The sequence below is a fragment of the Pararge aegeria genome, chromosome 14 (assembly GCF_905163445.1).
Source record: "Pararge aegeria chromosome 14, ilParAegt1.1, whole genome shotgun sequence".
In the NCBI taxonomy this organism is placed as follows: Eukaryota; Metazoa; Arthropoda; class Insecta; order Lepidoptera; family Nymphalidae; genus Pararge; species Pararge aegeria.
Window position 1 is genome coordinate 11,417,985 of NC_053193.1, and position 24,270 is coordinate 11,442,254.

A 24,270-nucleotide genomic window follows, 5' to 3' on the forward strand; every position below is an offset into this window, starting at 1 on the left:
GTATGTTTAATGGAAATCGATCCAAGATAACCGCCGCCACAGAATTGTGGATTATATATTTCTTCACAACTCCCTCATGCGGGTTTGATACCTGTATGAAAGCTTGACTAGTAGAATAATGTACACTATCTTGAAAATCTGTTTTTTTTTTTAAATAATTCATTAGTTTACTACAAGTAACAACTAGAATATAAGTTAATGTAAAAAAACAATAATGTGATGCGATCGATATGTGATGGTAGATTTTTTCCTGGATTCGATTTACCTAAGGCTCAGGTCACTGAACTGCCATACATTTTATTAAGCTCTTATCCTATACTGCAGTGAGCTTACAAATATAAAATCAATCTTAAACTGCCTCAAAAATCAATCAGAGAACAAAAATTGAGTTCTGTTCTAAATCGAAATTAGTTTTCAAAATTAAAGGGCAAAAATTATACATTATAAAGTAACACGCTCGATCACAGATTAAAGATTAGTAAGACGACGTAAGTAATCAATCTTCGCCTATCCCGAAAGGGACAAATAACAACAGCTAGTACGTAAGAGTACCTTCTTACGCTATGCTTTTATAACACTAGTTAAGATAAAGTGAAATAAACGTAAAACTAACACGTAACTATGTCAATATACTTTTTAGAAAACTTGTGCTTAAATTTAATAAAACATGTGACCAACTTTCCCAGTGCTGGGCACTATGTGCCTAACTATTCTGTAGTATATATTTCTTCTGTGGTCCACATGAACCTATGCTCAAAATAGCTAGAACCCAGTGCCATACCACGTTACGTCAAATCTTATCATAAATGACAAGTGTCAATGTCAATAATGACAATCTACAAAACTTATGAGCTTGTTGTTGTGTAGGTATCTACTGGTTGTGTGATATTATTGAACAAACCTACTTTTATTAAAAATAGCTGTTTCAATAGTTCGATATTCCACGTAGCTGACCTTGTGAATAACCATTAGACGAAGAATACGTGATACCTACAGCTGCTATTAAGCCTATGCTATGAGGTGAGTTCTCCTTCTCTTATTATCAAATAACTTTGTTTGCCTATGGTATTTTATTTATTCTATTTCCGAAGTTTTTAGAATTAAAACGTTAAATTAAATTAGTAATACTTTCAAAGCAATTTTCATCCTATTGAATAACTGTATATTCGTAATTAATACATGTTTCTCAGTAGTTAATACCTATTATGACCTTAAACGTGACGCATGTGGAAGTGATTTTTTCCACGAAGCTTCCTACACCTGCACCGTGAATTGTAACATTTATACCATTACAAACTTGAATACTTTCGTTTTATAGCATCACATAACTTACTAGACTTTTGAAGTGAAACTTCTATAAAATGGCTTATTTGTACCTTGATGGAGAGAAAATGCGTCACGATAAAGAAAGAAACTCATAAATGTATAGGAAAGAATGAGATAGAATACACACTGACTAATATGTGATATAAGTAATATAATATATTACATTTATCTTAATACCCCTGAGACTTTATATCCATTTCAATCTCTCGTAGGCTTCTTTTCAGAAGTTTTACTTCTGCTGTGTGTGAATAAATTGCAATGTTTTTTTTTTTATTTATTTGTCTAGCACCAGGAAAATAGTTCTGACCTCTGAAAGTAATGAGTCAAACAAGGATACATATATAATTAAATTTTAAGTAATAATAATGCTTGCTTAAACTACCTCATCTAGATCCAAGCATGCTTAGTTTATGTTGCAACAGATTTCTTGGTCCTAGGTTCCATTTATTGATAGCTCCAGGAATTATTGGCTACTGGTGCAGCCTGTGCTAGGAAATTTGCACATATATTATATCTTCATTCCTTAGAGAAGCTTCTGTCTATAATATATATTTATGTTATCTGTTAACTTTATCGGAAGACCCAAAAAATTGTTCAAAGGGGGGCTTAATGCTAAAGCATTTTCTGCCAACCAACCATCTAATACAACCCTTATAAGCTTGCTCGAAGATTTAATAGTCCTGTACAAATGTACTGATAAACTCAAGGTAGATCGCATAGGAATTTGCTCACATGGAGTGCTGAGGAAAACCACACAACACACATTCTGTCCATCAGTCAACATTATCTCTCTTGATTATAGCTGTTCCAGCACCTTGGGACTGCAACATCAATCGGCCCTCCAAACTGAATATCCAACTAATTGCCACATTAACTTTATAATTTTATTGAGCTAAGTTTGTTGCTAACTCTACTTATTTCGCAAATCTTCTCACATGAGTTCATCAGTGTTGGGACCAAAGTTGACAGGTCTCAGTGTTATTTGATAGTAGTAGAGCTCTTTGTGACATTGGTAATCAGGGAAGTATTACCGGTCTTTTAAGCTGGTAAGCAGTATTGCTGTGTTCTGGTTTGACGGTTGCCTGTGTACAGACACGACGGATGTACAGTACACTATTTAGGATGTGTTCTAGGTTGCTCTGGCCTGGTTTCCCACTTACCATCAGGCGGGCCAGATTAGTTGCTTAATTCATTATGATTATACAAAAAAAGTGACTCCATAATTCACAATTGCGAAGAATAACAAATTTTAGCATGCCAAACAAAATTTTGTAGGCGAAAGTATCAAAATAAGGAGAGCGACATAATGTCACATGGATTGGCTGTCTGATGAGCATTAATGTCCTAATGTCATGACGAGCTGGCCTGGAATCACGCCGCTGCACTATTATCTCTCGCAATATATAGAGAATTGACTGTTAAGTAGAAAAATCTTGATGTTGGACAAGAGCGACTGCTGAGTTTATTCCCGGCTGCTTTTCTAGCTCCTTCCGAACTGGTAGGCCTACACATATTAGACCTACTTGAAATAAGTGAATTTTGAACGTCAACTGCAACTCCAACGCAGTTTTGGTAGGTGGTAAGGAAACTGACGACATTATAAGTAACTGTCAGGCATGTTTTATGGTCGGCCATAGGTGCTAATTTAGTCGAGTGTCGGCTATTCACAGTGAAGCGCGTACGTCTTGAAGTATCGTATCCGTTAGTTTAGTAATCTCATCTCAGCAATTTATTTACAGTTTGACCTTAAAATTAATGTGTGTGTTGCCTCGCCGGCTAGGAAAGCCGGCGGCCGGCGCCGGCGTGGTTCGCTTAATGGTGCAAGCAGTGTCTGGCGGAAGTCAGCTCTCAATAATTATCCCTCGCGATATGTCAGTTCGGTAGAACGGCTAGTTCAGTGTTCTGATCCGTCTTTTATAATGTTAAATTAAATCTTAGTGGCACTATTGTAGTGTAGGTTTATAACATTATATGTATATTTTTAGGTACATTGAGCTGCTGCAAGCTAAGTTAAGGTATTAATTTACTGTTGCATTGTTAGAGTAGCTATCTCATTGACAGTTTTGACGTGAATCTTCATTTCTGGATATTATTGTCTACTCTGAGGTCACGGGGAGCCGCAGGTCACAAATGTACGAAACCCCCAAGAAAACTTTTCCAGCAGTTGAATCGCTTGAGACCTGTTGAAGAACAGCAGTGTAGAGTTTAGGATTTGTGTGCGATTATTTCCATGTGAATCGAGTATCTAGTAGGTCAACTATTATATAATAGTTGAGCTGCTAGATAGCCGTATATATCACGAAATACATTGGAGTACACGGACGGCGTATTACCGGTCATAAAAACGTCTAGCTATGTGAGGGAATACTTCCTTTCCAGTGTAGTTACTAGTTAAAGCCCAGTGCCCGATACAATTATGGCAGTACGCCAACAACAGCTTGCTAATATCGCCGTAGACGTAGAGTCAAATAGACATAAGTCACGTCCCACCAAAATGTTCAAAATACTCTACAAGTCTACAGCACACAGTTGAATGATACTACGTCCCTGCGATATATGAGGCAATGCAGATATGTTATAGGATACTTTTATGGCGCAATCCGGCAAGTGAATCAATAAAAAATTTGCTAATTTTACATAATACGTACTTCAAACATAATATCACATGTATGATTTTAATAGGTACGTGTACATTTGTTCCCGTTATATAAATAACTTGCTGCGTCCCGCGGTGTTAACCGCGGTGAATAAGTAATTTGGGTGCTTAGTTAGGACGTGAAGGAAGGGCATAAGTGGAAAAATTCGAATGTTCCTGTTAACCACTCTTGGGGATCCGATGTATTTCCAGTACCAAAAGTAGCTTATATTACTTTCCGTCCTTGGAATGGAATGGAATCTTCCTTTTGCAACGAAATTGTACATAGCCTAATGAACTTTATGTCAATTGTATAACATACAAACTAAATAGCAGCCAAACAAAGGTTGCGCGTCTTCCGGGGAATCCTTGCGCATTCTCGAGATTTCCCGTAGATACCGTCGGCGCCGTCTGTGGAATCCGCAGGAAGTGGCGCGAACGGGGAGTCGGTTAGGTATTCATTTTTCGATAATTTTCTTCTCCTTCTGCCACACAAATGAGCGATATAAAAATAAGATCCATGCTAGGCAAGTAATGCGTAGTCGCGCGAATTAGCAGTAGGTAATGCGCGAGAATTTTCGAGCATTCCAGCGAAATTGACGCTTCCATTCCATTCCATGGCGGTATAAATTGAGCCTAACTCTATGCCATAAATGAAGACGACTGCTTAGTTAGGGCGTAAAGGAAGGCCCAAGAAACAAATTCGCATTTATAATATTAGATCAAATCGGGCATAAAAAAACATAAGAAAGAGAGAAAGATGAAAATAGCCTGTCGCTGTATAGTATCCTCGAAACCACTTAATGCTAATTACTGCGATTATAAAATGCTACTATTTATCTAAGGTTTTTCTCTTCTTCATCTCATATTACTGCGTATATTGAGTTACATTTATTAAATACAATAATAGTACTGTCTTTATGGTTTTCTACAACACGTTACGAAAACTGGCGTTTGAAATTCCTTCTTGAAAATTGCGAGAATATCAGTTAAAACTTTTCTACCACAATAAATTTGCGGATAAAAATAGGCGAAAAAGTTAAACCTGAAACTACTTTTATATAATGTTGCCAACGTATCTTCCTTTCCTCATATTTTATTCAAAATCCAATAGAAATAGTAGTAAACCGTATAATTTTTCTGTCTGAATCTCTTCCGCGCCGTTTTGTCAAGCTGTCTCAACGTTTGAAACAAACTGAACGTCTATTCATCCGCGTTAGGTAGGTACTCTATATATTCTAAGAGCTAGCAATGTTTTCGAGAGAGAATTTCAGCTAGGCAAGTTTTAGACATGCTATCCTTTTCACTCACCCGAACGTTGCGTTTTTCAGTGCGCATCGTACCTAGAGGTACAGATAAAATATCAATCTTTCAAATAATTTTAAGGTTTTTTCATTTGTAAAATGAATCTATTATTGCCATATATTTTTATTGTTGTTTAAACTTGTCGGTCTACCTGAAATTCTTGTTTTCCTGCGTTGCTAGCCCTCGCACTAATACTGGCATGGCTCTTTTAGTTTACCATAAACCACAGATAAGTATTAATCCTAGATATGCGCCTACATCGACACCGATTAGTACTACACAGTTATTTTGATAAAAAAGGACTAAATAAGTCCCGGATATTATTTTTGGGAACGATTAATTTCTGAACTACCAGGTAATTAGCGGTTTCCTTGTTTGACGTTGACTGATGTGATTGACCGCTTGTGTTCGATCTTCCACTCAGCTGAGCGTCACGACTGTAGAGAAGCGAGGCGCGTGGCTGTGCGTGCCTTCTAAGTTGGATTGATTCCGTGCAAACTTGCACGATACTGCTAAAACAGTTGTATAATATAAAGCGTTCCCAGGCCAATTTACTGAAGCGAAAACGAAACTTGTTCAAACTAAATATCAATTGTTTCCAAATCAAACAAGCTTTTTAATTAGTAAGACAACGAGGCTGCATTTTTGGGACACCCACGTCTCTAAATCACTATTAACATGCAGAAATGGGTAAAAGCCAATTAAGGGGTAAAAGCATCTCAAACATTATAAATCTTTGACTATAACTTTTTCGTTGCGGAGATTATGTTAAAATGAGGATGAATAATAAAAGTACCTGGTAACTATCCAGCTTGCAACAAGTGGATTGCTTAAATACCAGTGCATTAGTGATAAACTTAAGTCTACTCAAATGGCGCAAAGATGCCGCCTAGTCGTTTCACTTATAAGAAAATCCACGCTATTACCTACATTGTACAATCGAGGCGCACAGCTGTGTGCGGTATCGGTCTGCAACATTGTATTATTTGCATGTTGCATTGATTCTCGTTAATCACGTCAAATAAGACCATTTTTGAGGTAGACGGAGTATCTAAAAATGCATTTTTTCATTCTTGAATTATGTAGAATAAAATGTAAAACTATTAACAAGAAAGCCATTGCCAGTACCGAAATATAGGCCGAGGCTTAAATGACAACGTTTAAATTAGAACATAAATTATGTTAACTTTTAATAGGATCCCCATTAATTAAATGGCAGCTTAAAGGTGGTGAAAGACGATAATTTATATAACTTATAAAGAACTAGGTCATGACTTTGAATAGCTGATAGGTAGTTTTTTTAGTAAGAGATTGCCCTTAGTTTTACTTGACTACAGGAGAGTAATGGTTTTACAGTCTATGAATAGGTGGTTCAGTATGTGAGCTGATATGGGCCGATTTTACATTTTATATTTGCTTGAGATACAAATCTAAAGAGTTGAAACGATGTATCTGCTGACAATCATAAAAATTATAAATAATGGACTATTTACCTACTAAATATTAGATATTCCGTATTAATTTATTATGGGTAGGTAAAGCAAAAAGAATACCAATCAATTGATGAATCAAACAAAACTTTCATTTCACAAGAGTAATTGAAATGTACATCTATTTATATAATACCAACGCTTAATATACCAAAGCTGAATATTGGATAGAAGTATGCGTTACTTTGCGGAATTCCTTGATATATTATGAAAATTAAGCTTAATTTGCTATACTCCGCTAGAAGCACGAGAGTCTGTACGGTGTAATTTATAATTTCTTCAATCTTTATACTCCACACCAAACAGATAGTCAAATTTGAGATTGTTTTTTCAAATCAAATTTGTCACAACAATTATTCATTGTTAAAAGTCAACATCTCCAGAGGATGCTCCGGTATTGGAGCGAAACGTGCGTAGGGGGTGCATTTCCGAAGATCTATTTGGTGTGGAGTATAAAGATTGAATAAATTACACCATACAGATTCTCCTGCTTTTCGCGGGGTGTAGCAAATTAAGCTTAATTTTCATAATATACCTGCGCTGCAGCTGAGTAGTTATTCTGTTTGAACACGCCAATTATATGGTCAGTCTGATTTGAGAAATCTTTTCTTGCATTTTGTACGCCAATTCTTTATTGTTAACATAACGCTATCATTTCCTTAGATTTATTCTAAAAAAATTAAAAGTCACAAAGAAACTAAGCGAAATATTAATGGAAATTTGCGATGTGACGCGGTGGTTCGGGGTATATAAATAGGGGAACATATATGAATAGAAAATTACTTAGGTATTTGAATTACGGCTAGAATATACAAACAAATACCATAAAATATGAACTGATTTTTTACAATGCCATGTTTGGTTAATTGGTTATTCTCAAGGATGTTTACGTCAACTTGGAGCAGAATGCCTCCAATAACCGGTATTTTGCGCTGTTTTTATGATTGCGATAAGATGTTACGTCAGAAATAATGAACCTACTCTAGTTGTTAGTTAATCTTTTTCTAACGATCCCATTGTTACGATGTATTACCGATTAGGCAGGTAGGTACATACAGTGGCGTGCATAGCCCTTGGACCCAGGGTATGCACAAGGTGTTCAGCACAAACATAAAGTAAAATTTATATTTTAGATATGTCGGTTTATATTCAAATTACTTTACGAAAGTTATATTTTTGATTGATTTAATACTATCGTCTATCTACTGCTAATTGAATAAAAGTACATACCCTGATTTACGTCACAAAATTATGACACACCATTCGGCAGCATTTTCTAAGCACACTGAAGATGATAATATTTTTTTCCAACATGTTTTTAGCGTCTTGATGAAAATTATTAATATCACAATATCCTCTATCATTTCAAACTTTACGTATATTGGACAATAAAACAAAAGGAAAGCAAAATAATCGATTGGTGTGTACAAAGCCGCTTAGTCAAGAATAGTTTTCGTAATATTTATTATTACACATACGTTTTACTTTATCACCTTTTTTTGTGGATATTTGTAACATTGGTACACACCTTCCTTTGCGAATGATTTCTAATTTTACGATAAAGGGATAGAAATTAAAGTTGTCTCTAAGTACTTTTTCCAGGCACACTGAACCCAAACAAATACCGCACGAATATGCTTTCATTATAAAATGAATGAATAAACTATAAAATAACGTTAACACATTAAACTATCACTACTCAAACTTTTATAAGTTGCTGAATTTATGCACTTTAACCGTTTATTTATCACCAACGCCATAGAGCATTGTTCGAAGGTAAACAATAATGGCGATTGAATATGCTAATGATAATATTGCAATCGAAATTAGTCAAAATATTTAATTTTTTTGTAAGTATGGGTACGAACGCTATTTTATTTTGATATGTCAACAATAAATAGAAACAATATTTATTGTTAACTTTCTCACTTTCCAATAATTCCTGGAATACTTTTCATAAGAAAATCAAACACGTAATTGATTATCCACTTCCGTAAGCAGTGCTTATAGACACCTATACATAGAGAATTTATGAATGAAACTGTTCACACAAGACCGATGCTAATCTTGTAAGTACAAGCGCACGATTATAACATTACACGACACACACTACTAACTTGCACGCACACATCTAGCAGAACGATTCTTTCTTTGGGCGTGCTTATTTTATTTGATATTTCTATGCAACAGTAGATGGCGTCATATGTCGAGTGATTCATAATAATTGATTTACCCTGCAATCGATAACATGAGATTTAAATGATAATATAGGTATTTTTACGTGTTTTAAAAGGTAAATGTTTAGCATTTACGGTTAAAAATTAAAATACGAAGTAGAAATTTTTATTTTATAAGCTATACCTACGCCTCGCGCGCGCTGGTTGCGCTGTCACCTGTCTAGCGACACTTGACCTAGAAGTTTGGCCGCTCATTACTAGATGGCGCTTTCATATATTTTTTACTTAGTGTTTTTTTAATTACAAAACTTTAATGGTCCTATCTGAAGGTTCTTTAAGACCCTGAGGGTAGGGTATGCACTGCTTATTTGCATATATGCAATGCACGCCACTGGGTACATACAGCTAAGTGTTATTTTGTCGTGAACCCATCAAATCAAAACCGATGGAAGTCCACTTCTTGGCGTTGTGTGTCACGCTTCGGTTTCGTGCCGCAGGTATCCAGCAACTCCTCGGTCCTTATAACTAAGTTAATTTATTTATAGCTACTTAAATCATTACCCACTTCTTTTCCTTCTAGGCTTCATCCTACTTTATGTGCGGTTGGCCCAACATATCTTCTACAAACTTTAAGACAGACTTGTGTCTGCATATTTTTAACACCGCGCGCCCGCACGGGAAATTGAAGTCGGAATTTTCCTTCTGAATGTTTTTGTTGGCAAAATTATCGCCACCTTTCGGTTCATGGTTGTGTTCCCCTTTTAATTACGAAGTCAGGCATATCATATTATCCTGTACTCTTTCATTATAATAAAAAGGTTTTTTGACGACCTCCCTGGCGGAGTGGTAAGCGTTGTCGGTTAGTAAGTGTAGTTAAAAGGCCCGAGTTTGGGAAAAAAAATACTGAAATTATAATTTTGAAAATTATAATTTCAGTATTTTCTTTCGTCTGTTCCGGTTCGCGGCTCCGCCCGTGGCTAGTTACCACCCTACCGACAAAGGCGTGCCGCAAAACAATTAAGCGTTCCGCTACGATGTTGCGTAGTTACCGACTAGGAGTATGGCTTTAATATAACAGCGGGTTTAGGTAAGACCGCCACCATCTTAGACTGCATCTTCACTTACCATCAGGTGTGATTGCAGCCAAGTGCTTATTTTATAGGGTAATAAAAAGGTCTATCCGCTATTGAAATTAGTAAACAATTAGTTATATCATTTTGTTCTTGATGCTGTTCTGGTTAGACTAATAGGTATGTGTAAAATCCTGTATGAATCACTACCCTAGTTTTAAAATTTCCATATTAAATATATTCCTTTTAATATGTATCGCATAATGGAGAATTTCCTAATATGATTCCGCCGAATCATAAAGTGTATGATCTCATTTGCATGGGTGCTTATCAACCCAGTGTTTGTAAATACAGATCACTAGCTTCGCAGTATTTAGTCATTAAGGGTATACTTTAAAGAAGAGCGCAATTCTCTACGTTTTCACTTTTGTAAGTATTCGATAACAATAATGTAAGCGGGCTCAGATAATACCAAAAATCCAATAATTTAGTTTCAATTATATTCAGTATATTATTCTAAGGGTAATTATAAAATCAAGAAACAATGGATTACATTCTATAGTGAAAATGGATACAAACATAAATATTTTTAAGTACTGATAGCCTAAATATAGGTTAAACACTCAGGCTCTCTTTCAGGGGCCCCCGGCCGCTAACTGTCCTCTAATTCCAACATTTCGGGGCTATGTGCGTTATTAGAAATTAAATATCGTTTTAACGTCCAGGGAAAGCATCGTAAGGAAACCTGCAAGCCTGAGTTTTTTCCACAATGTTCTCAAAGGCTTGTAAAGTCTACCGATCGGCACTTGACCAGCGTGGTGTATACTACGGCCTAAATTCTTCTCATTCTGAGAGGAGAACCGTGCCGTGTAGTGGATCGGTAATGGCCCTGGGTTGATAATGATGATTATAAATCGTGTATTTGCCATTGAATTCATAGTTTTAAAATGTCTAAATAAATCACTTACACATACTAACTAATAAATGAAAAAGTCATATAGCTATTATTGGGCGCGACCTTAATGACAAGTATCTACATAAGTTCTGTTATCTACTTTAGCTCTTGTTTATTATGTGGTCAACTGTTTTTAGTGTTGTGCTGACCGTAAGCAAGCTCACTTCGCGAAGTGATAATTTACCTTATCTATCTACGTTCAAAAGTTTGTGTAACTATCAATGTTTTTAATTTCACAGTAACTAGGAACAAAACAGTGGTGTAAACTTCGTGCCAGAATTGTAAAAATAATCTTCAAAGAACTTTTTATGAGGTAGGCGTAAATCGTAATCTTTCGATAAGATATATATAACTCAAACTGTTACTTTGGTCATATTTCGGTCAATTTGTCGGAATAAACTCCTGATTTTTCTTCTGGACTGGTTCGACGTTTGTTTTTTATTGAGATATATTTTATTGTATATCTAGTAGAAAATCTGTTAAGTATAACATTTATATTTTGTAGTAGGTTAGAAAGCAGCGCGTGTTTAGTTTAATCCAGTTAGCTATTATTAGCTACTGGCGTATCGTGCCGCTTTACTGCAGTGTTGTATGCCGAGAAATTCCCAATCAACCTTTTATACAGACGTAAAAATTCAGGTCATAAATCTCCCAAACAATCCGTGGTAAATACAGGACATTGACACGTCAAGAGGCATAGTGGATGCGAAATACGAGGGTGACAGATGGCCCGTTAACAGGGCAGTTACTGCTTCAAGTGATATATGAGCTGCGAAGTAGCTCGGTGCCTCTGCCACTTCAGTTCTGTCGCACCGCGCCTGCAAAAAGATAAAAAGGATACCGAAATACGTTTCACAAGTGGTCTGTCGGAAATGGATAGAAATCCAGACGGCATAGCTTTTTATGTCGGGCAATATATCCGTCGTATCGATATCCAATTTCTGCTCTATGACGTGTAATGTCGTTGGGTTTAATTTTTCCCCTCCCCGGGTCTGATTTGTTGAGCTCAATGAAATATACGCTTGGACTTCTTTAATGATCTTCGGAAATTACATCACATTCACATTACATTTAAAAGTAATTTTCTGTATAAGTAATTACGCAATTGCACAGTTAAACCCTCAATTTCGTAGTTTAGCTCATTGTCCCTTCTTTTTTTTGTACCAATAAAACTAATTTACCTGTTAAGTAGATATCATTGGACACTTTCCTTCTGCTATTTTGTCAGATATGGATGCATTTCTATAATAGTAATTTTAATGGCCAAATAAGCTAGAACTTGGGTACTTCGAAGCAAGCGTGAGTTTCATCCAGAGACATGGTCACATATTTCGTTGAAAGTTCAAAGTTCTTCCCTGAATGTGCAACAAATTGTACTGGGGAAAATTAAACCGAGTTCTAACGAATGCATGCCAATAGTTTCAGCAAAGCATTTACTATGGTGACACTGCTTTGCTGAAACTGTACTAGAGACTATGTAGGTATCAAGACAGCGTCTTATTTAGACGAAATTTAAACAGAGCGTCCTTTGCTAATTAGCAGAATACGCCACGTTAATGATGTTGAGTTACATTTGGTTACGTTTAGTCCCTTACCAAAGCGAACGAAACTGACTCCAAAAATATTCACATCCAGTCTCAGCTTAGTTTCAGGGGAAAAATAAACATAATTTGTCTTCTTAAGTGTCACGTTATAAATGACGCCGCGGCGTGTAGTGGCTTAAGTTGCCAAGATTTTCACCGCTGGGCCGGCGTTAACTTAATAGTTTGCGACTTTTCTGATATAATGACGCTCTTTCTGACGGCTTCTGGAACCCGAAATAATCGTTCTTGCAAGGTATTATATTTCAAGACAACTCATTTAGGAAAATTTTAAACGGAGGAACAGAAATGATACGTTAGTTTTCTGGCACATTTTTTGCTCAACTTCAGAATTATTTCAGTGTATCTCTCTTAGATTTGAACAGATAATTTGTCTCCATCAGCTTCTATCGGAGGCCATTTTGGTTTGGGTAGAGAAACGGCTCGAGTTGGACTATTTCGACTGCCCAGCCCATCTCGGCAGGGATCGGCCTGAAGGTATTTTGTCTTCGGTGTTGTCTGTAATTAATATTTTTTTCAAGCTATCATTTCCCTGCCGCAATCATTCATTGTAACCAGTCCGTCTTTTAACTGTTTGTAGTGTCTCTTTCATAGCGACCGATTCGGAAGGCAGATTTTAACGAGAGGCCAAATTTAATTTTTTTTATTACTATACAGCGAAGAATAAAATATCCTTTACATAAATAGTTGCGAGAAATACCACTACAAAGAATAAGCTATCTTCGGTATGACTCCAGTATTTAAATCAGCAGTTACTTATGTTCGCCTGATTTTGTGATGTTTTTGTCGCTTATTTTAAATGTTTATTTAAAAAGATAGGTTAGATCTTATACATCTAGTAATAAGATAGGTACTTAAAGTCTTTGTAGCACAATATTACAAGAACAAAATTCAACTTACAAAAAAGTAAAAAAAAAAATAATAATATGTAATTACTGATTTTATTGTTTGGGTTGTTTAAATTGCAAAGGAAACTGCACATTGGCATTATAGGTCGCGGTACAGTTTGCAACTTTATAAAATCTAATCCGCTATTTCGAACAAGAATTTTATTATAACTAAATAACTAAATTGATTCATGGCATGGGAAGATAATTTGCTTGCGTGACCGCCGCTCGACCTTCCAGTGACCTCTGGCATTACCTCACCCTTGCCGACCCGAGCCCAGCCTTCTGACACCGTTGTGATTTGGAGTATTTTTTTCATTAAGTAGCTGGATAAAGTGATTTACTAGAAAGTCCAATAATACCTATTATATGTCCGAAAGTGTCTTTAAAATTGGCATTGGCATATATGTAGCTTGCATCTTTGATGGACATACAATACGTCCTATTTCTTTTAAAACACCTGGGTATACTTACTAATTTATTGCTTTACAGCTAAACTTAAATCTTGTAGGTTTCTATCTTTTTGCCCGCGACTTCGTCTGCGTTTGATTTTGTTTTTTTATGTGGCGTTAAATGTAGTTGTAGATCTAAAAAAATGTAAATATTCAGTATCGGTAAGCCTTAAATGAGGGGGTTGCGGCTGTGCGCTGAGGAGTTCTGTCCTCTATCTCCAACCACATTTTGGGCAAAAATAAACACATATTATAACCTCTATAGTACAAAAATAATTAATTAAATCGTTTGAAATTTGTCGGAGTTATGGTGTAAAATCGTCAAACACTCATCCCCTCTCCCAAAGGAACCGAGCTTAATATCGCGATAAAAAGTATCCTATATTACTTCTAACACTTCCTAATGTGTGTACAAAGTTTCATGAGGATCGGTTAAGTATTTTTTGCGTGTAAGCGTAACAAACAAACTTACATTGAATTTATAATATTAGTAGGGATTTTTAATCTTCGTAAGAGGTATAACTAAAGATTGTTGTTCTGGCATAAATTAAATAGAGGGTCTTAAGGAACCATGGCGTCAATTTTAAGGAAAGGATATCTACTGGAGCGTTTTGATTGATGGACCAACCAGTTGGCCAGTTTAAAACCATCGCCTATAAACACAACATCACTTCGCATCCCTGTGTCCATCATCCCGAGGAATAGGTGTTAAGCCTCATGTGCCTTTAATGTCTTGGCTTCATATTTTCTCTTCTTAGTCGTCCACTCTTGGCAGAGTGGTCGTGGCTGCTGAGATGAATTTCATGGCGCTAGGCATAATTGGATTGCACGGCTTCCCGCGCGAGTCGTCTCCACTTTTTGCGGTTAGTAGCGTGTCGTAAACATTCCACCACAGTTGTCTGGGTCAGCGATTTCACTGTATCTGTCCAACGAGTAGGTGACCGCCCTCTTGCCCTTTATCCTACAACCTGTACTTGCACCACCAAACGTTCAATCGACCCCTCATTCCTTGAGATGTGGCCAAAAAACTTGAATATGCGTAACACCGCAAATGCGTAATGCGTGCACCGTAGTCATATTTTACTGTGCAACTTATAATGAATTTTGTAAATGGTTCATTTAATTTTGGATCAATAAAGATTTTTATCGCAACGCGGTTGCGATAAAAATCTTTATTGATCCAAATCGGAACACTCTCTTCAGATCGGAACACATCAGTGCAACAATGCTGTTTAGCGGCAGAAATAAGCATGGTAATAAGTTTTCAGTCTCAGATCTCGCTGAATGACCTAACGGTATACAGCAAAGTGTACGAGAAAGTGCAAATTTGACGAATTGGACGGATTAAACAGATAAAATAGCACCGAGATTGTTGCGATTCTGCTAGGTATCTTGCACCACCAAACGTTCAATCGACCCCTCATTCCTTGAGATGTGGCCAAAAAACTTGAATATGCGTAACACCGCAAATGCGTAATGCGTGCACCGTAGTCATATTTTACTGTGCAACTTATAATGAATTTTGTAAATGGTTCATTTAATTTTGGATCAATAAAGATTTTTATCGCAACGCGGTTGCGATAAAAATCTTTATTGATCCAAATCGGAACACTCTCTTCAGATCGGAACACATCAGTGCAACAATGCTGTTTAGCGGCAGAAATAAGCATGGTAATAAGTTTTCAGTCTCAGATCTCGCTGAATGACCTAACGGTATACAGCAAAGTGTACGAGAAAGTGCAAATTTGACGAATTGGACGGATTAAACAGATAAAATAGCACCGAGATTGTTGCGATTCTGCTAGGTATCATAAAGTTAGGACTTAGAAATGCTAGATGAAATTACGTATCCGCTCGGGCACGCGTAGTAGCACTTGCTTTTGTATTCCTATGTAAGTTGTTTGAGAATTTATCTATTGTTACACGCCCAGCTTCTAAACATGCATCGCGTGACAAAGGGGATGCTGTTCGAAGACGGTTGCCTTGTACTATTTATTGTACAGCATTCAAAGTATGTAGTTGGTTCAATAAAAAATGGCGACAGATCTTTAATGAATTGAAATTCTAATTCAAAAATTCTTTATTCATAAACGCATATATATCACAGGCAATAATGTATATAAAACTTTCAAACACATTTATATATTTTTAAAGTGACGGGAATTACTACATTCTTTAGCTTATAACTAAAGCTAGGAGGGTTCCAAACCGCCCTGCTCTAAGAAGAGCCACCAACAATCTTATCCGGGCTTTTTTTTGTTATCACCATCTCACAGTAATTTAATCATTAGCTATGAAGTTCTTTATTGCTTATGTTAACCTATTCTAATAGGTATTTTCTTTAAGCTTACGCTTTACACAAACTTTGAACTTATTGAGATACATCTGAAGGATTTTGAGCCTACTAGATATTCACTCCCATTCAAAATCTTGAAGGTTTGTATGTCGCCTTTTACTTTTCCTTATATATACTATACTAATACTAATACCAATAGGCTTTTAATTCAGGAGTTAATTCTTTCGCGAACACTTATAAATGACGTCTGGTATATTATTAATCGAAGCATTGGAGGATTGAATTTGGCCGTGCCTTCGAACCGGTCGGCCCAGGTTTATTATCACTAACTCCCAGATAACATCCGTGAATTAAGAGTGATACGTTGCCAAACAGCATTATAGTGGCGTAGAGGATTTAAAAACTCTATATAAAAAGAGAGATGGTGTGTGCCCTGCCGCGGCCGTGGTGGTTTACCCCTTTTTAGGCGGCGTATAGGAGATGGCAGTACGATATTAGTATCTAGGACGCATAAAATATTATGGTAGAATAATCACTTACAAAAAGTTTTTATTAAAGAAATACTACGTAAGTATCTACTCTTATCCGCAAAAACACATAAAATTTATTCGTAAATTAAACTGCAAGCGATATAAAATAACAACGTCATTTCACAAACAAAGACGATTTTTTTTTTCTTTTTTTATGTGTAATGAACTGAATTTGTTTTATCTGAATCCTTTTTCCAACATCGATTAACTATATGAGCTCAGTTAATATATGACAAAGTATACTAAACAAAAAGCACTGTCCGTCTAATATTCAGTAGATAAAAAACCACTTTTGTGAGGTGATAGATATAATTCTTCCGCTAAAACATTAAGCAACGAGCCCTAAAATAGTCTAATGCAATTGCTTAATATAACTGCCATAACCCTATCAGGTAAGCTCGCTTCCATCTTAGAATGCACTTCGTACGAAGTATTTTCTTTTTTTATTGTAATTGAAGGACCATGCAGAAGGCCTTGTGGGACTCTGATGGTAAGTGTCCATAAGACACTTTGGAGGTCATGCTCGTGTTCCTTTCACGTCTTGCCACATGCTGTCCTGTGTCCGTTAACCTGAGGCGTAGGTGCTAAGCCACATGTGTTAAGAACACCGGAACAAAGCATCGCAACAATGCTGCTTTCACGGAGCTCTGTCACAAAACTCTACTACTACTAGAAGATTGCGGTCAAGGGCTAACTTTAAATGGATTATAAAAAAGATATATAAATTTAAAGTTACTTTTCCTTATATTCCAGTCGAACAAAGTACAGATATTTTGTTAGAATTGCAAAAAAAAAATATATGGATTCATAAGCGGGGCCTCAATAACTGATACTCGTGGGTGCATTTCTCATACCCTACTTCCCTATCCCTACTAATATTATAAATGACAATGTAAGTTTGTTTGTTACGCTATCACGCAAAAACTACTTAACCGAAGTCATGAAACTTTGTACACATATTCTCGGAAGTGTTAGAACTAATATAGGATACTTTTTATCCCGACATTAAGCTTGATTCCTTTGGGAGAGGGGATGAAAGTGTTTGACGATTTTACACCATAACTCCGACAAATTATAACCGTTTTAAATAATTATTTATGTAATATAGAGGTTATAATATGTGTTTAATTTTTCCAAAACTTCGTGCAGATCTGATGAATGTAGTTGGAGATAGAGGACAGAACTCCTCAGCAGACAGCAGCAAACCCCTCATTTATGGCTTAGCGATACCTAATACTTAAATGCCAATTGAATGCCACATCAAAAAACAAAATCAAACGCAGACGAAGTCGCGGGCAACAGCTAGTGTATAATGAAGTTTTTAGCTGAGTAATGGACGTGTAGAGATGAAATACCTGCATGCGATAACTTATTCAGCGCTGGGAACTCTACGCTAACTTTGTTTGGCGTTTACGTTACTGTTCCAATACAGTTTCTAAGCATTTATCAAGCAACAATACAGCCTCGACGAGAAGTGCAACTTTTAAAGCCTTTGCGATTGTTGAAAGAGACAAAGGTCTCAGATTGGCGTTGCATCGCTTGGTCTTTTCGTTAGCATGTTCGGTTTAGGTCCTCGATGTACTGTTTTCGATTTTCAAAATAATGTTAGTAACAGTATTAGGTTTGCTTTATGTAATAATAATAATAATTGACGCACAATAACAATGTTATCGATTCCCCCAAAAGTGAGGACAATGTTTTAACCACTACGCTATCGCCGCTTTTCTCAAATGAAACCGATTAGCAACGAAGAATATTTCGCGAACAAAGAAAAACTTTAACATTTAACTTATCTTAAACAGCTGTCCCCAAAACACGCTAAACATCGGTAATTATAAAAAGTATATTCGTAAGCCAACGCCCCCGTTTTCAAGAAATAAATTATAAGGAAAGTTCTAAGTGCCTACTGATTAACGTCAGCCATATTAATTTTCCTCGGAATCCATGTTAAGCAACAATATGTCCAAATTGTTGTCCCCGCGACTTCGTCCGCGATTGTTCTGATTTTTTAAAAGTCCGTTGGAAGCTTTTTCCCCCCTTTTCGCTAAATGGTGTCATGGTCAGTATAGTCAAACATTATTAAGGCTATTTTGAATTTCGTGGATCGGCTCACTGACCCTTTCGGGCATAAAAAGTAACCTATCTAATTATAATGTTATTATGAAAGCACAAATAGATCATCATTTATAATAATATATGATGCAAGATCAAAGAAACGAACAGACAGGCACACTTTAATATTTATAATATTGGTCGTAGGTTTGTATAAATAACGATATTGGATGACCCCAGGAAAATACGACGCAAATCATAACCTTTATACCTACTTGGCACAGGGATAACAAACCTTTTAGTTAAGTATTTGTTTTTAAAGAAATATTGCTTTAAAAAAAAATACTTAATGCCACGCTAGTTAGCGCAATTTTTTCTTATCCGTATATTACTCTATTATCTATTTATATATAATAACTCATTACCCGCCAACTACAGGGCACGGGTCTTCTATTCGAATGAGAAGTGTTTAGGCCCTACTCCATCCCGCTAGCTTGGATTAAGTGTTATTATTCTAAGGTCCCAAAAATAAACCCTTAATACCAGAACTGTAAATAAGCTGTTGAGCAAGAAGCCGTGGGCTATCCGAGGTTCCTCACTGTGCAGCAAACAAAACTTTTTCGCATGCCATCACTGTTTCGCTACTCCTGCACTACTAGTTCGGCGGAATTCAATAGAGAAAACGAGCCATAATCCGCAAAACATTTACTCACTCGAACAGTAGTTAGTAACAAGGTTAAAGGGAATAGTTTCGAGCGGAATTGCTCCCGGAATGCTTCTGGGTGTCCTAAAGTTTCTACACGAAAGATACTCATTGTACAGAGCACACCTTTAGTTGTCTAGTTATTGAGTGCTTGTGTACTCAAGTGCTGTTACTTTGTTTACTTCATTCGTCAATGTTACTTGTGATACTTTGAGCAGGTAGGTACAGTTAAGGTATTAGCTAAGTTGCAAAAGAGCATTTTGTTTGAGTGACAGTCGGTTCTCTCAATTAATTTGGCGTCCAATTAAGTACTTCAATACCCTTTAAAAATGACTAAGTATATACTTTTTATTTCAAATTCATCTTCATCATCCTCATAATCATTTCAGCCTGCTGACGTCCACTGCACCACCACACCCGATACTCGGCCTTCTTCATCCACCCACTCCCCATCACTCTTTTTATGTCGTCAGTCCGTCGTGCTGGAGGGCGTCCCACACTACGCTTGCTTTTACGTGGTCTCCACTCTAGAGCTTTTCTGATCCAACGGAAAGCGCACCTACGACAAGTATGGCCTGCCCATTGCCATTTCAACTTGCTTGCTGACAATAATTAAGTGCCGTTAGATTTAAAAAAGTTGGATTGAAAATAGCCTCCGAAATGTCAATATCATAGATGTAGGTATATTATAAGCCTATAAGACTTATATTATACCCACATCGAGCTGTGTGTGTCGTGTTCCTTGCATGCCCGCGAAGCGTTGCTCTGTAAAGGCAAGTTTTTTCCATGGGCAATCTGCTTTGCCCGTCAATTATTACTATTAAAACCTAATATCAGGTTAAAATGTATTAATACCAAACTAGAGTTTAAGAGTCTAAATTAATTAATAGGTAAACCCTTCTTACCTTTTGCCATACCCGGCCTTGAAAACGTTATGGAGAACTCTCAGGCAAGATGGTTTTTCAAAGCCAGAGATATCGAATTTCTTACAGCGTACATATCTCCGATAACTTGATCCCCCCGAAAGAAAGGCTGAAGTCATTACAACAATACTATCACCGCTATTAAATATAATAATTAAGGTTATATTTGGTATAATCCTTGTTACCTAAATTATAGAAAAAAAAAAGTCCAGTTACTTTAAACATGGAGTATGTTTGTGTAAGGCTATGATGAGCCAACATATAATACTTAAACTTGACGTAGCTGTAAAGTGCACTTTATTTTCAGATTAAGTATGGACTGGAGGACGGCTTTAGTGGTGCTTGGGTTGTTGTGTTACACTGACGGGTTCTCAAGTAAGTTTATTTCATATGAAACACAAAAGCTTATTTTGCACATCTTCTCATTATCAGGAAGTAAATTTTATATCGAGTTAGTTTCACCTTACCAAGCTTTATATTACATACTTATTTCGTAGTCTACGACCTCTGCTCATATCAACTCACAGCTATAACAATTATTATTATCTATAGTATACTAATAATAAAGCGGAATAAGAATTTGTTTTTTTGTTTGAACGCGTTCGAAACTGAGGTATATAACTTATTTTTTTAAATCTCACTAGGACTAAAAATCTTTTTACAGTTTATAGCCCGGCTTTAAGGAAGGTTTTAGAGTCTAGAACCTTTCTCAAAACTATATAGCTATAGGATCTGGACTATATAACTTAATTTTTTAAATGTTCACCCCTAAGAAAAATAATAGGCTAAACAGAAAAAAAAAATACATAAAAGTCCTTCAATTTGTAAGTTATATTTAAAAATGTCATTCAGGTTGACAAAAAACAAAACAGTAAAAAAATACTACAAAAAATAAATTGTTAGTTAGTGATTTTTTTGTAAGTTTTTTATTTTATATGTAGGTGTAAATTTTTCGTAGGAGAAATCCTCTGGTTTTATCTGTTGTAAAATTCTACACATTTACACGTTTTTTCAAGATAAACTCCCTGCTATTTCATTCGTTAACAATACAAGGTACAAAAAAAACATTATAAAACGGCAGGATATACTATAAAGATCGACTCAAATGTTTCCTGTTATTACCCACCATCGTGATACCCACTTCAGTCTGCGGCGTAGTATATTATATCGGTTACGACCTCTGACTTTGACCTTCGCGCTTAAATAGATTAATGCTCCCACAATCAATCGCATGTATTTTGCTAACAGTAAAATAAACTGTTCTTTATGTTAGTTGGCTATCTTGCCAGCCTATGGAGAAACATAATAATTACTGACCATGACCTAATTTCGTTCTTATGGCACCACGAAATTTACGGAACAAATTGGAAAACGTTTGTAAACCAATTCATTGTATTCCCTTCAGGGCACTCTCAGAATGAGAAGGGATAACACTGGTCCGCCACGTGCAAATTCGTGGACTTCTCTCTTTAGAACGTTATAAAGAACTCGTACGTTCTACGAGTTCTTTATAAACTCAAATTAGAAGTTCATTTTTTTATTATTTGACAAAACCATATAATTTGCTCATAATCATCATCATCCGCAGCCTATTAACGTCCGATTGCTGGGCAGAAGCCTCGCCTATCATAGGTGAGACGGTTTCAAAGCATAGACCCACCACACTGGTCCAATGGGAGTTGGTGGGCTATTTGCATATGTAAAGTAAAAGTAAAACCTTGTCTAACTATCAGTTTGTTTTGAATCAGCAGTCACTCTGTACAAACTTAGTGATTCGAATCGGGCGATTAATTAATTATTTAACCAAATAAACAGCTCTCGATGAAGCTTTAAAGTTTCCTATGAAATTTGCTCTACTGCTTGTATCTACACAATAAGAAATAATTACAATAACTGAGAGGTATGTGTAAATAGTCGACATACGACACGAACTCAGGGATGTCACAAAAGGCCACACGTGTGGCATGTGAAATCCACTAATCCGCACTGGGCAGCGTGGCGGACTACGGTCTAAAACCCTTTTCATTGTGGTATTGGGTTGATATGATGATGATGATGCAAAAAAAGTAGGTAGGTAACTAGACTATAGTTTGAAGATTATAAAAAGATATCGTTTATAATCTGCGCTAGAATAAAAAAATTGTTTTTGCGAAGTTATGCGCAAGGCAACAACTTAACCGATGTAGAGGAGATTTTGCATAGAAATATCAGTCATCCTGGAGCCGGGCATGAGATACTTTTTAGCCCAGTCAAACAAGCGGCTCCCACATTCCACGAACGTACAATCTTCAAAGATTTCCGCAGGATATCTTTTCCATCAAATCCATTACGTAATGTGTACATAAACCCAACGCCATGATATACCCGTATAACGAAACAATGAGTTATGATTCGACCTTATGGCGCTTTTTATATCTTTTTATTGCCCCTAAAGTCGCGCATGCAGAGTCGCAAATTCTGTTCGTACCAACATTTCCTACTTTCCCGCACTCGCACTTAAAAACATTTTCATGAGCGAGGCATCTTATTTTTATTGATACAAATTTTATAGCCGGTAATAATTCTTTACGCTATCTACTTATTCGGTATTTCTATGACTATTTCATTACTATAAATTCTATAATCATAACTAGATTCCACCTGCAACTTTGCTCGCGTGCGTGCAATCTGTGAATTCTTGAGGAATTGTTTATTTTTTGTGGCCAAAAGTCCCCTATGTTTTAATGCAAAGAATGATAAATATGCGTTACATATCATCATCCCAATACCGGCCCACACGGTTCTTCTCCCACGATCAGCACGGCTAGCATGGGTAGGAGACAACTATCTCCCCGGGGAATGGATAAAAATGTATCTGCACCCTCAGCTTTATCAACTCTCAGGGCACTAGCGCACAAGTGGAAATAATATCCAAATGATATGTGTGTACAGTGGCGTTCCTAGGGTTTTGAATTCGAGCAAGCCCAGTTACCTAAAGGACAAATTTAACTCGTCACCATTCTTGTTGTGCTAAATGACAAACCATATCAACAAATCTTTGAAAAACACTACGGTTAGGGTCAGCATGCGAATTATGATAAAGAAGTTTCTATGCAATGTTTGCCAAAATTAAAAAGTAATCTTAGTAATCCCAAGTGTTTCTTTGAGTTCTGTTCTCTTTAATTCTTATGATGCCTGGTAATTTATGTCGTAACCAGCCGCGTTCCAACCATTATTTTCATTAGAAAAAAAATATGCAAAAATTTACCTGTTGTTCGCCAATTATTTTTTGATTTCGCCACAGAAACAATTTGCACACAAATTGAGCTCATATTTAACAATATTTACTATAATTATTAAGAAAACAAACCAGTAAAATGCACTATTCAACTCAAAAAAACAATAATAAACTTCTAACTAAGTACTTACTAATCAATAATAATGAATCTGTCAAGTGTCAACTAGCTGTAACGCAAACAATAACACGCGTGATGAACACAATAACATTGTATTTATATCCTCATTGCTATCAAGTTTTAATTATTTTGTTAATTTCATTTCGAAATAGTCGAGAAAAATTTAAAAGAGATATTTATAGTAACGCAAGCCCGGCTTTTCGGCTTGTATGGTAGTACCGCCACTGTCTGTAAAAGGGGGGTAAACTTCTCCTATCTCTATGTTCCCGTACTTTAGCAGGTGGATACGTTAATTATATCCCTTGTCAGCGGATATAATTTTTGTCTTCTAGCCCATGGGTTGTGGTTGAATCAGAAGGATTTCTCAAGAATGCGGGTTCCTCACGATTGCTCTTCACTGAGCACAGAGATTTAATTAACAATCTATACTATATAGTTCGCGCTTTACAGACCCTGGTGGGTGACAGGGACGA

The 24,270-nt window shown here is 36.3% G+C and overlaps 1 protein-coding gene across 1 annotated transcript in view; it reads left to right on the plus strand.

Annotated features, from left to right (window-relative positions):
• Nucleotides 1-843: 843 nt before the first annotated feature.
• The window catches only part of LOC120629098 (pro-resilin), a 31,722-nt gene continuing 8,295 nt past the window's right edge, over nt 844-24,270 (plus strand). Inside the window, exons 1-2 of the mRNA XM_039897858.1 lie at nt 844-1,020; nt 20,710-20,777. Of these exons, the coding sequence (XP_039753792.1) occupies nt 1,016-1,020; nt 20,710-20,777 (73 nt within the window). The 5' untranslated portion in view covers nt 844-1,015. The remainder of the gene's footprint in view (nt 1,021-20,709; nt 20,778-24,270) is intronic.